Source organism: Erythrolamprus reginae, chromosome 1 (assembly GCF_031021105.1).
Source record: "Erythrolamprus reginae isolate rEryReg1 chromosome 1, rEryReg1.hap1, whole genome shotgun sequence".
NCBI classification, from domain to species: Eukaryota; Metazoa; Chordata; class Lepidosauria; order Squamata; family Dipsadidae; genus Erythrolamprus; species Erythrolamprus reginae.
The window spans coordinates 400891535-400904489 of NC_091950.1; the positions used below are offsets into that span (position 1 = coordinate 400891535).

General features: G+C 45.1%; 1 protein-coding gene across 6 annotated transcripts in view; it reads left to right on the forward strand.

Moving 5' to 3' along the window:
* The window catches only part of AP2B1 (adaptor related protein complex 2 subunit beta 1), a 138575-nt gene that overhangs the window by 60337 nt on the left and 65283 nt on the right, over window positions 1-12955 (forward strand). For all 6 annotated transcript variants that reach the window (XM_070735155.1, XM_070735153.1, XM_070735152.1 and 3 more), the window contains exons 11-13: window positions 847-1012; window positions 5356-5454; window positions 11178-11437. In XM_070735155.1, coding sequence (XP_070591256.1) covers window positions 847-1012; window positions 5356-5454; window positions 11178-11437 — 525 coding nt within the window. The remainder of the gene's footprint in view (window positions 1-846; window positions 1013-5355; window positions 5455-11177; window positions 11438-12955) is intronic.

Genomic DNA, 12955 nt, shown 5'->3' on the forward strand with positions numbered 1-12955 from the left:
ATATCCTGCGAAAAAGAACTCAACACTTCATATGGCAACCTGTACTACAAATTGACAGCTTGTACAATCAGGAAGTTCCTTGGGATGTCTAGGTTGAATTTCCTACTTTATGGTTTAAACCCATTGGTTCTGGTCCTTCCCTCTGGGACAGTAATAGCTTGCATTTAATAGCTTTTTAAGAATCTTCACCATATTTGTCCTCAGTCATCTCTTCTGTATATAAAATAGATTTAGATACATTAAATGTTCTTCAAAGAGCTTGGTATACCCAGACCCCTTACCATTTTGGTAGCTCTCTTTTGAATTTGTTCCAGTTGGTCAATATGCTTTTTAAACTGGAGTATCCAAAATTGGACACAAGACTATATGTTTTGTCTGGCCAGGGCAAAATAGATTGGGAAAAATATTTTTAATTTGCATTTTTTTAGGTTTTTAGAATCACAGACCTGGCTCGTATTGAACTTGTGGCCAACAAAAATAACCAGTTTCCTCTGACATGTACCACTGCTTAAACCTAATCTGTGTTTGCACAACTCACCTACATGCCTTCATTAACACTAGTATTTGATGGCCTGAAATACTAATAATTATTTGAGAATTGGAAAGCAAGCATTGGGATGGGATGCTTTGCAGAGCCTTTGCATAGACAAAGAAAGCTACTTGATTAACAGAGGGTAGGGGGTTATTAAAACAGAGGTAACAATTGTTAAAACCAGGATCTGAAGACCCTGGAGCAAAAAAGGAACTCTGAATTTGCAAGGTTTGTTTTGGGAGGGAAAAACAAATAGAGAGCACAAGAAGGTTTGACAATAATAACCGTATCCAACTCTGCCTTGGTTAAATTAGGTATGAAAGTATCATCGCCACGCTTTGTGAAAACCTTGATTCTCTGGATGAGCCAGATGCCCGAGCAGCTATGATCTGGATTGTGGGTGAATACGCAGAGAGAATTGACAATGCAGATGAGCTCTTGGAGAGCTTCCTAGAGGGCTTCCATGACGAAAGCACTCAGGTAACACTGATCTCTCCATATTCCTGTCTCGGTTCTTTTGAAGGAAGCAACTGGACCCTTGATTTCAGCAGCTGGATTCTGGCCAAAACCTTGCCTGTATTTTTTCTTTCCACAAGCTGCTGCTTCTCCACCGTACTGCTTCTCTAACTACGAGGGTTATCCAGAAAGTAAGGTTACAAGGCACAAGGAAGTTGGTATTATTATTGTGTAGTGGGAAGCCAGCGGAAGAGAGCGAGCAGTGCCAGTGGTCAGTAGATCATCGACTGGCGTTGTGGAGAAGGTTTGAGATGAGCGTCCCCATTCTGTTTCCCTCCAAATTTATTCATTCATTCATTCATTCATTCATTTATTTATTGGATTTGTATGCCGCCCCTCTCAGTAGATTCGGGGCAGCTAACAACAACAATAAAAAACAGCATGTAAATCCAATACTAAAACAACTAAAAAACCCTTATTGTAAAACTAATCACACATACAAGCAAACATACCATGCATAAATTGTAAAGGCCTAGGAGGAAAGAGTATCTCAGTTCTCCCATGCCTGATGGCAGAGGTGGGTTTTAAGGAGTTCACGAAAGGTGAGGAGGGGGGGGCAATTCTAATCTCCGGGGGGAGTTGGTTCCAGAGGGCCGGGGCCGCCACAGAGAAGGCTCTTCCCCTGGGCCCCGCCAAACGACATTGTTTAGTTGACGGGACCCGGAGAAGGCCCACTCTGTGGGACCTAACCGGTCGCTGGGATTCGTGCAGCAGAAGGCGGTCCCTGAGATAATCTGGTCCGGTGCCATGAAGGGCTTTATAGGTCATAACCAACACTTTGAATTGTGACGGGAAACTGATCGGCAACCAATGCAGACTGCGGAGTGTTGGTGTGACATGGGCATATTTAGGGAAGCCCATGATTGCTCTCGCAGCTGCATTCTGCAAGATCTGAAGTTTCCGAACACTTTTCAAAGGTAGCCCCATGTAGAGAGCATTACAGTAGTCGAACCTCGAGGTGATGAGGGCATGAGTGACTGTGAGCAGTGACTCGGTCCAAATAGGGCCGCAACTGGTGCACCAGGCGAACCTGGGCAAACAAATGTGAAGTCCGTGCTGTAATCCACTACCTGAATGCTAAGGGCATGAACACTGCTGCAATGGGTGCCCAAGATGCTTACTAAAGCATACAAAATCGACAGAGTCAGTGCCGCCCGAGAATTCCTTGACTGTTTCAAGATTGAAGGCGAGGCTTTTCTCAACTGTATACTGACAAGAGATGAAACTTAAGCTTATCACCATACTTCAGAGAGCAAACGTCAATCATTGCAATGGTGCCATACCCATTCTCCTTCAGCCAAAACATTCCAAACTTAGCAATCGGCGAGAAAAATCCTGGGCACCCATTACCCACAAATCCTGGGCACCCATTACCCACAAATCCTGGGCACCCATTACCCACAAATCCTGGGCACCCATTACCCACAAATCCTGGGCACCCATTACCCACAAATCCTGGGCACCCATTACCCACAAATCCTGGGCACCCATCGCAGCAGCGTTCATGACCTTAGCATTCAGGTAGCGTATTACAGCACATACTTCACACTTGGAGGGGAACGGAATGAGGACGCTCATCTCTAACCTTCACCAGGCCAGTCGATGATCTATTGACCACTGGCACTGCTCATTCTCTTCCGCTGGATTCCCACTACACGATAGTAGTACCAACTTCCCCCATGAACATTTCCTGCGAGAGCTGCATGGCTTGTACTATAACTTTACTTTCTAGATAACCCTTGTATGTGTTGCTTAAACCCCTGCTGCGGCTACTTTTTCCTATTTGCCCTCTGGATACGTCCATCTGTCCCTAATTCACAGCTTTTCATTAACTGCTTTGAGACAGAACTGAGATTTCATATTTGCGGCCAAATTCCAAATACATTCGTATCTTTGACTTTGGCAGACAGCTGTCACGCCATCCCTGAAGGTATTTAAAAATAGCTTTGCAAAGTAATCAGGATATTATCTCGACAGAGAACGGTCTGTCTTTGTTAATTGTATTTGTCTATCATCCTTTTACTGACTCAGCTTTGTTCTTGCTTCTCAGCAACCGATCAGAACATCTCCCCCCTTTTTTTTTCATGCCTCAGCATCACTTTTCCCTTTGCAAAGTTTTTTGCACTGGTCTATAAATCAGGTTCCTTTGGATCTGCCCATCTCTTTTATTTTTGTGTGGTTGTGTAGCTCAGTGATTTTCAACCTTTTTTCAGCCGCGGCACATTTTTTACATTTACAAAATCCTGGGTCACACCACCAACCAAAATGACACAAAATGACACTCTAACACAGTACATATTATACATATATATACATATATATACGGTGATCCCCCGATTATCGCGAGGGTTCCGTTCCAAGACCCCTCGCGATAATCGATATTTCGGGATGTAGTGGTGCGGAAGTAAAAACACCATCTGCGCATGCGCGCCCCTTTTTCCATGGCCGCACATGCGCAGATGGTGGAGTTTGCGTGTGGGCGGCGGGGAAGACCCGGGGAAGACCCAGGGAAGGTTCCTTCGGCCGCCCAACAGCTGATCTGCTCCGCAGCGCGGCAGCAGCGAGGAGCCGAAGATGGGGTTTCCCCGCCGCCCAGGCAAAGGGGAAACCCCAAGATCGCTTGCCGCTTGCCCGTTCGCCCGGCCACCCGGCTGCTCGCTTGCCGCTCTCTTGCAGCGCGGCAGCAGCGAGGAGCCGAAGATGGGGTTTCCCCGTTGCCCAGGCAATGGGGAAACCCCATCTTCGGCTCCTCGCTGCTGCCGCGCTGCCGAGCAGATCAGCTGGTGGGCGGCCGAAGGAACCTTCCCTGGGTGCCGCCCGCCGCTCGAGAGCAAGAGGGGGAGAGATAGAGAAAGAGAGAGAAGGAAAGAAAGAGATGAGAGAGGGAGGAAGAGAGTGTGAGAGAGGAAGAAGCAAGATAGAGAAAGAGAGAGAGAAAGAAAGATGAGAAAGGAAGGGAGTGACGTCATCGGGTGGAAAAATCACGATATAGCGTTTCGCAATGATCGAGATCGCGAAACTCGGGGGATCACTGTACACCATCAGGATAGACATAACCAGCTGAGGCTGAGACTTCATCGAGTGGTGGCAACATTTACCTCCAGTCCTGACCAGGATTAGAAATCGGGACTATGGGGAGGAGTAGCAGCTTCAATTACTTGTCGCGGCCACACAATAACAAGTGAGTGGCAACCTGAGTGGGGACCTTCCTGGGTGTGGATGAGAGGCGGCCTGCTATTGGTTCATCGCTAGTGGTTGGGATGAATCCTAGAAGGTGATTGGTCAGTGAGCGTTGCCTGTGCCTCCATTCTTCCTGTCGCTGATAGCTGGAGGGATTGTGAGGGGAATGTTTATGTTTGGATGGAGGCAGCTGGCGGCGGGCTGGATAAATGGCCTCCGTGGGCCGTATCCGGCATGCAGGCCGTAGTTTGGGGACCTATTTTTAATTTCCCCACAGGACACCTGACCGTGTCTCATGGCACACTAGTGTGCTGTGGCACACTGGTTGAAAAACACTGGTGTAGCTTACGCAGAAGCCTCAGTGGTGTATCCCAGCAACCGATTAGGTCCCACAGAATTGGCCTTCTCCGGGTCCCGTCAACTAAACAATGTCGTTTGGCGGGTCCCAGGGGAAGAGCCTTCTCTGTGGCGGCCCCAACCTTCTGGAACCAGCTCCCCCCTGAGATTAGAACTGCCCCCACCCTGCTTGCCTTCCGCAAACTCCTTAAAACCCACCTCTGCCGTCAGGCATGGGGGAACTGAAATATCTTCCCCAGGCCTATACTGTTTATGTATGGTAAGTTTGTGTGTATGTTTGCTTTTAATAATGGGGTTTTTAGTGTTTCTCTTCAATTATTAGATTTGTTATATATTGTTTATCATTGCTGTGAGCCACCCCGAGTCTGCGGAGAGGGGCGGCATACAAATTGAATAAATAAATAAAATAAATAAATAAATAGTGGGACATCCTGGTTTAGAGCAATATGGCCTAAGTACCAGCTGCTCAGGGGTAAATATGGAAGGCCTGTTTTTTCCCCCCAGACTTGCTTACTGCTACCTGGAGACATTAGATTGGTTGGCAGTTGGGGGAAGCAGGATGCTAGGCTAAATTTAGAGCTGATCCCACAAGGCTTCTTTTCTTTGTTAATTGCAGGAAGAGCTACATCACACAGATGCTTAACCTTTCTGTCTTTCTTTAAAACCTATGTCCCAATCGAAGGCAATATTCCCCGAGGTCAGCTGGTCCTGGAAATTTAATTTCTTCGCTAGAAACCTTCCTAATTTCTTTGTTCTTGCTTTTCCTCCAGGTGCAGCTCACTTTGTTGACTGCCATTGTAAAGTTATTTTTGAAGAAGCCGTCCGAAACACAGGAACTGGTCCAGCAAGTGCTGAGCCTTGCTACCCAGGTAAGGCACAGACCCTGTTCACCTGCGCTTCCTACGCTGAAAAGTGTTAGCATCACTGTTATGCTATCAAAAGGTCTTCCCAATGCTTGGTTAATTCGGGTGTCGGCAACCCGCAGCCCCAGAGCTGCATGCGTTTCTTTGACCCTTGTCCTGCAGTTTTCTGTCCTGACCCGGTCACGCAACATGCTCTCTGCCCAGAGGTGGGCTGCTAAGGTGGCACGGTGACATGTGCTCGCCCCCGTGGCTCTGATTGTTAGCGGACTCCAGCGCAATGCCAGCGACCGGTTAGGTCCTACAGAGTTGGCCTTCTCCGGGTCCTGTCGACTAAACAATGTCGTTTGGCGGGCCCCAGGGGAAGAGCCTTCACTGTGGCGGCCCGACCCTCTGGAACCAGCTCCCCCTGGAGATTAGAACTGCCCTCACCCTCTTTGCCTTTCATAAACTCCTTAAAACCCACCTCTGCCGTCAGGCTCCCCCGAGCCTATACAGTTTATGCATGGTATGTTTGTGTGTATGTTTGCTTTTAATAAGGGGGTTTTAGTGTTTTTTAAATTATTAGATTTGTTGTACATTGTTTTATTGTTGTTGTGAGCCGCCCTGAGTCTGCAGAGAGGGACGGCATACAAATCTAATAAATAATAATAATAATAATAATAATAATAATAATAATAATAATAATAATAATGATGATGATGCTACTGGACCTGTGCAGGTAGCAGAATCGTGCACGGAGACGCAGGTGCGCCCAGGTTTTGGCACAGTTTTTTGTTTCCACATGGAAACACAGGTGCACCTATGTCTCTGCGCGCTATTCTGCTACCTGCACAGGTGCAGTAGCATAATTGCCCTGGACTCTGTTAGCACTCAGAGCCACGGAGGTGAGCACACGTCACCGTTCCACCTTAGCAGGCCACCTCTCTCTCTGCCCCAAGAAGGTGGAAGCCTTTCTGCAGAGCCACGCAACTGAAGGGCTCTTAGCGTTTTCTCCGCACTGCCCACGACTGGCTGCTTTTTGTGATTCCGTGTCCTTTGTGGGCAGCTCAGTGCTAGTTGATCCCCTTTGTGTTGGCTCCGGAAGGAGAGGAATGGAGAGGAGCAGTTGCTGCTGCTGGATGCAGGGAGGGAAGAGCTCCAGCTCACCAGTGCAGTGCAGTGCAGTGCAGGCTTCCCCGCGCAGCCAGTGCGGGCTCTTCTGCGCTGTGCAGCGTGGCTTGCTACTCATCTCACTGGTGCTGGCAGGAAGAGGACCCCGTCCTCACTGTGATCCCAGCCCAGGATGTATCCCACATGGGTGCTTGTGCACGTGAGAGAGAGAGGGATGAAAGAGAGAACAGGGGAGAAAAAGACAAGCAGAACCAGCCACAAGCGGAGGTGAGGGGCAAAGAGGGTCACCTCTCTCCATGATTTCTGCCCATCGTTTCAAATCTGACAGAGTTGCTACTAGCTGGTTCCTGTTGTTTCAGCAACACAACTAGTAGAACTTAAAAAGCAGTATTTATGTATTTACCAAAGGAAGGATGGAAGGGAGGAAGGAAGGAAGGAAAGAAGGGAATGAGAGAAAGAGAGGAGGGGCAGAGAAAGGAAGAGAGGAAGGAAAGAAGGAAGGAAGAGAAATATGGAGGGAGAGAATGAGAGAGAGAAAAGGGAGAACCAATTGAGAGAGAGAGAAATGAGAGAGCTGGAGGGAAAGAATGAGAGAGAGGGGGAAAAGGGAGGGAAACAAATGAGAGGGAGAAATAGAGAGAGAGAGAGAGATGAGAGGGAAATAGAAAGAAAGAGAAATGACAGAGATGAGAGAGAGAGGAAGAAAGGGAGATGAGGGAGGGAGAGGGAGTGGGAGAAAGAGAGATGAGAGGGAGAAAGAGACACACAGAAAAATAACCGGTTTCCCATAAAAAACACTGGCAGCCACAAAACCTGGGTAGGTGTGACTGGGTGTGAGTGAGTGATGCCAAATTGGCCAGGCCCACTTAGATTTTGTGGCTCCTGGTGTTTTGTTTTCTGTGGGAAATGGCTCTTTTAAGTGTTTAATGTTGTAGACCCCTGGTCTCTTTCTTATATTGTCCGCAGTCACACTGGAACCATGTAGCCTCTTCCATCGGGTTGCTGGTAACATTTGAATAATATCAACATGGAATGGTCAGCAATGTGTGGCTGTACAACACAGTCCTTTTAGCAGTTCCAAGAAGGCTCCACACTCATTTGCACTTCTCAGGTGACCCTGAGGACACAGATAAACCTCCAAGTGGCCTCAAGGACTCGCTAAAAGAATGCAAATGACCAGCTGTCTGCAAGGAACATAAATCCTTCCATTCCCCACTATTCAGTCAGAGCTGAGTAAGCTTCTTAGATGAAAAGTGAAACCTCTTCAAAGAAAAACCAGAAAGGACAGTTGCTCTTGAAAAAAACCCACCTTTGGGTGCTGGTAGTTTCCTACAAAGCCCTCAGTGACATGAGGCAAGGTTATTTGAGAGCCTGCCTCTCCCAGTTCTATTAAATCCAGCTGGAGAGGCATGCTACATGTCCCATTAAAAGGTGCCATCTGGCAGGATGGCGAAGGAGAGCCTTTTTTTGTTATGGCATCTGTTCTTTTGAGCATCATCTCTCCAGAGATTAAAATAGCCTGACCCAATTGGCCTTGAAAATGTTCCGGTGCCACTGGGCACGAGGGGCGGAACATGAGGCAGAGCCATGAGGTGGTTATGGTGATACATTTGTGGAAGAGACAACCTGTGGCCCTTCGTTTGCTGCCAAACAATAGTTTCCAGTAGCTCAGCTAACGGTAAGAAGTGCTGTGAGTCATAATTTAATGTCATCCAAAGTTAACAGAAACCTCCTATGACTGTTAAACCATATTATAGAAACCATGATTTTAAAAATTACACTGCTCCATAATCTTATCAGGGAGATCCTAATTTATATGTGAAGAATCCAAAATGGAAAATGAAATACACCTCCACAAGTTTCGGGAACCGACTAAAACGCATCTTCCTTGATAGTATAAAATATACTTCTAAATATTGACATCCTGATAGCTTCTCACTGACAGCTCCTAAAATCACCACCCCAAGGGGCCATCTGTGCTTTCACCTGTTATTGGGCATTCATGTGATGAATGGTATGGTTTTTAAAACTCCCATCAAACAGCACAAAACTCCAGAAATAAGCAGTGGCCAAAACAGAACATGGTGACCAGAACCAACATTTTGCAATTAAGTTTACATGAGTTGGCATTGCTTGTCTGATGAGTCAGTGTATATATATACTCAGCGAACAAAACTTAACTTTGTATTCCAGCATCTATCTATCTATCCATCTGCCTGCCTGCCTGCCTGCCTACCTACCTACCTACCTACCTACCTATCATCTATCTATCTACCTACCTACCTACCTACCTATCTATCATCTTTCTTTCTTTCTTTCTTTCTTTCTTTCTTTCTTTCCGCTCCGAGGCTTTGGAGAGAGGCGGCATACAAATCCAATAAATTATTATTATTATTATTATTATTATTATTATTATTATTATTATTATTTCCTTCCTTCCTTCCTTCCTTCCTTCATATCTTCTCCCTCTCTCTTTCTTTCTTTCTAGTCCATTTAATCTCACACCCACTGCTTCAGTGAGTCTATCCAGCCACCTCATTCTCTGCTATCACCTTCTTTTGCCCTCAATCATTCCCAGCATTAGGCTCTTCTCCAATGAGTCCTTCCTTCTCATTAGGTGGCCAGAGAATTTGAGTTTCATCTTCAGGATCTGGCCTTCTAAAAAGCAATCAGGGTTGATCTCCTCTAAGACTGACTGGTTTGATCGCCTTGCAGGCCAAGGGACTCGCAGGGGTCTTTTCCAGCACCATAGTTTAAAGGCCCCAATTCTTTGGTGCTTGGCCTTTCTTATGGTCTAGCTTTCACAGCCATACCTTGCAACTGGGCAAATCCTATCCTTTAGTTGGCAGGTTGGAGCCCAGGAAAATAAAATCTGTCCCTTCCACTAGATTTTTCTGTAGAGAATATTAAATGTCCCAAAGACCTACTTTTGACCTTAGATTCCTGGGCCTTCTTTTGCCCTTTACCTTGGTATATCCTCTGTCAAAGTTTGTTCAAGAATATCATACAGGTTTTTGCTTTAGCACTTTTATGTTTTAGAGATCATTACGCTGTAGTAATTCTTTAATTCTTTTAAAAAATGGATAAACCCTCAACTTGCCTTATTGACCATTAATGTTTCTCACCTGTGTTTATGGGGCTGCTTTTGTATGCTGCTCAGGAATTAGTCAGCCAATAAATTTAAATAAATAATAACCAGCTGGTCACTTCCATCAAGTGATAGCAAAGGGTTGGCTTCCAGCATTCATTGACACAATTGTGTGCAGAATGGAAGACCCATCAGCATAGTTCCCTCTAAGCTGAGCAGTGAGCAATCACTCACTTAAAAATCATCATCAACTCAGAGTTTTTCAAACCTGCCAGAAGCCGAGGGGGAAAGAGTGAGAGGGAAGGAGAGAGAGAGGAAGAGAGGAAGAGAGAGAAACAGAAAAAAGAGAGGAAGGAAAAGAGAAAGAAAAAGAATGGGAGTAAGGAAGAGAGAAAGAAAATCAAAATCTAGTTTGAAACTAGCTCAACTATTTAAGTGGCATTTTGATATTGATAGAGTTGCCCTATTAGACACACAGTACAGTATTTTATTTTGAAATTCTCTGAGGCAAAACAGGGTGGGTTTTTTGTTTCTTTGTTGGTTTGTTTGTTTGTTCGTTCGTCCGTTCATTTATTTATTTATGTATTTATACATGTATGTATGTATGTATGTATTTATTTATTTATTTATTTATTTATTTATTTATTTATTTATTTATTTATTTATTTATTTAATATTTCTGTGCCGCCCAGTCCCAAAGGGACTGCCGCTCAGACACTATACTTTTCTGCCCACCCCAAAAAAAAATTAGAGGGAACACTGCCCATCAGATGTACAATGGTGGACCAAACTTTTTCTCGGTGTGTCAGTTTCTTTTCTTTGGTCTGTTAGTCATTTTCTCAAGCTTATTTTAAGATCTCTTTTTTTACTTCAAATTATTTTGCATCCCAAAATTATTGACATATCCATAGTTGTTCTCCCTGATCAGTTCCTCAAACCCAGAATAACCTTAATTGTTTGGAAGTAGTGAGCTTGATTTCTCAGATCAGTCTTTTGTTGAGAAAGCCATTACCCATTACATCCCTTCTTTGCCTTTTGACCTGTAGACCCAGAGTCGCTTCACAAATAGCTTCGACCATGAATAGGATGTACATGCATAGAAGTGCTCTTTGTGAGTTTACTACAAATTTTGGTAATTGGGGTAAAAATAACTGGGTTTCTGCCCATGTAGGTTTTTGTTAAGGAGAGAAAAGTCGGGACAAGGACATTTTCAAAGCATATTCACCCCAAATGTTCAATATGGGATATGGACTTTTAAGTCCAGCATTCCCAAGCCAGCATGGAAATAAAATGGGAGTTAAATGTTGAAGCCTCCAAAGGAAACACCAGCTTCAAAGTTTAACTCTATTTTATTTCCAATCTATATAATAAACTAGAACGACGTTTCTCCCATCTCAGCAACTTCAGCAGATAGGGACGTCAATTCCCTAAAGTAAAAATGCGTTTGTCTCTGTAGCAATAGGAATATTCGTATTCTTTACAAGTACCATTAAAAGTGGCTGTTTTCAAATTAGACCTTTTTCTCCCTCAGGATTCTGACAACCCAGATCTGCGTGACCGTGGCTACATTTACTGGCGACTCCTCTCTACAGACCCCGTCACTGCCAAGGAGGTGGTCTTGTCAGAGAAGCCCCTGATCTCTGAAGAGACCGATTTGATCGAGCCCACTCTGCTGGATGAGCTCATTTGCCACATTGGTTCTTTGGCCTCAGTGTATCACAAACCACCCAATGCCTTTGTGGAAGGCAGCCATGGAATCCACCGCAAACACCTTCCTATCCATCACGGGAGGTAAGAGAGAGACAGAATGAGTTTGTGGGTCATTTGCGTTTTTAAAATTCCATCTATAGAGATATTACCCTGTCCTGTCCTGATGACTTACAATTTTATGTGGCCCGTTTGTAATAACAAAATTTAGAAACAGATTCACCATTCACATGAATACGGAAACAATAGTGAGTCGCCCCGAGTCTTCGGATAGGGGCAGCATACAAATCTAATAAATTATTATTATTATTATTAATTATTAATACAGATTCGGACGGACCTTGACTCCAATTGGACAGCAGTGTCGACTGATAACGAGTCAGTTGAGGTGACTGAGGCCCGTCCTTGTCCATCTGTCTGGGGGGAGTTTGACCTGGTGACACCTGATGAAGTGGACAAGGCCATTGGAGCTGTGAGTTCCGCCACCTGTTTGCTGGATCTGTGTCCCTCCTGGCTAGTTTTGGCTAGCAGGGAGGTGACACAGAGCTGGGTCCAGGAGATTGTCAACGCTTCTTTGAGGAGGGGGTCCTTTTCAGCTCCCTACAAGGAGGCACTTGTGCGCCCCCTCCTCAAGAAGCCTTCCCTGGACCCAGCCATTCTTAACAACTATCGTCCAGTCTCCAACCTTCCCTTTATGGGGAAGGTTGTTGAGAAGGTGGTGGCGCTCAGTATAAGGGCAGACTAGGTGGACCATGAGGTCTTTTTCTGTCGTCAATCTTCTATGTTTCTATGTTTCTAAGTCTTTGCCTTGGACTCTAATTTAGAAACATGGAAACATAGATGTCTGACGGCAGAAAAAGACCTCATGGTCCATCTAGTCTGCCCTTATACTATTTTCTGTATTTTATCTTAGGATGGATATATGTTTATCCCAGGCATGTTTAAATTCAGTTACTGTGGATTTATCTACCACGTCTGCTGGAAGTTTGTTCCAAGGATCTGCTACTCTTTCAGTAAAATAATATTTTCTCATGTTGCTTTTGATCTTTCCCCCAACTAACTTCAGATTGTGCCCCCTTGTTCTTGTGTTCACTTTCCTATTAAAAACACTTCCCTCCTGGACCTTATTTAACCCTTTAATATATTTAAATGTTTCGATCATGTCCCCCCTTTTCCTTCTGTCCTCCAGACTATACAGATTGAGTTCATTTAAACTTAGATGTTAGTTAGAACGCTGACACAGGCAATTTCTGCTGATCACCAGCTGCCAACAGTTTGGCAGATCCAATCTCACCAGCCCAGCTGTCTCTAATCCCTCCTCCTTATCCCTTGCTCCAGTGTGGCAGCACTGAAGCTCCAAGATGGCTTCGGATGGGTTGACAGCCCATCCTTTTTTTTTTTGCAACGGTTGTTAAGCAAACTGATGATTTACTGTGGGTGCAATTTTGCCAAAACCCAAACGTTAACGTTGATTTTGGGCAAAGCTGTCATCAAATATGGTCCTGTGACCTGCAGGATGCCTCATACAGTAGTAAATGCAGAGCATGTGAAATACAATCACATGACCCAGCGGGGTGGTGTGTCAGCGACTCTCAGAATTTT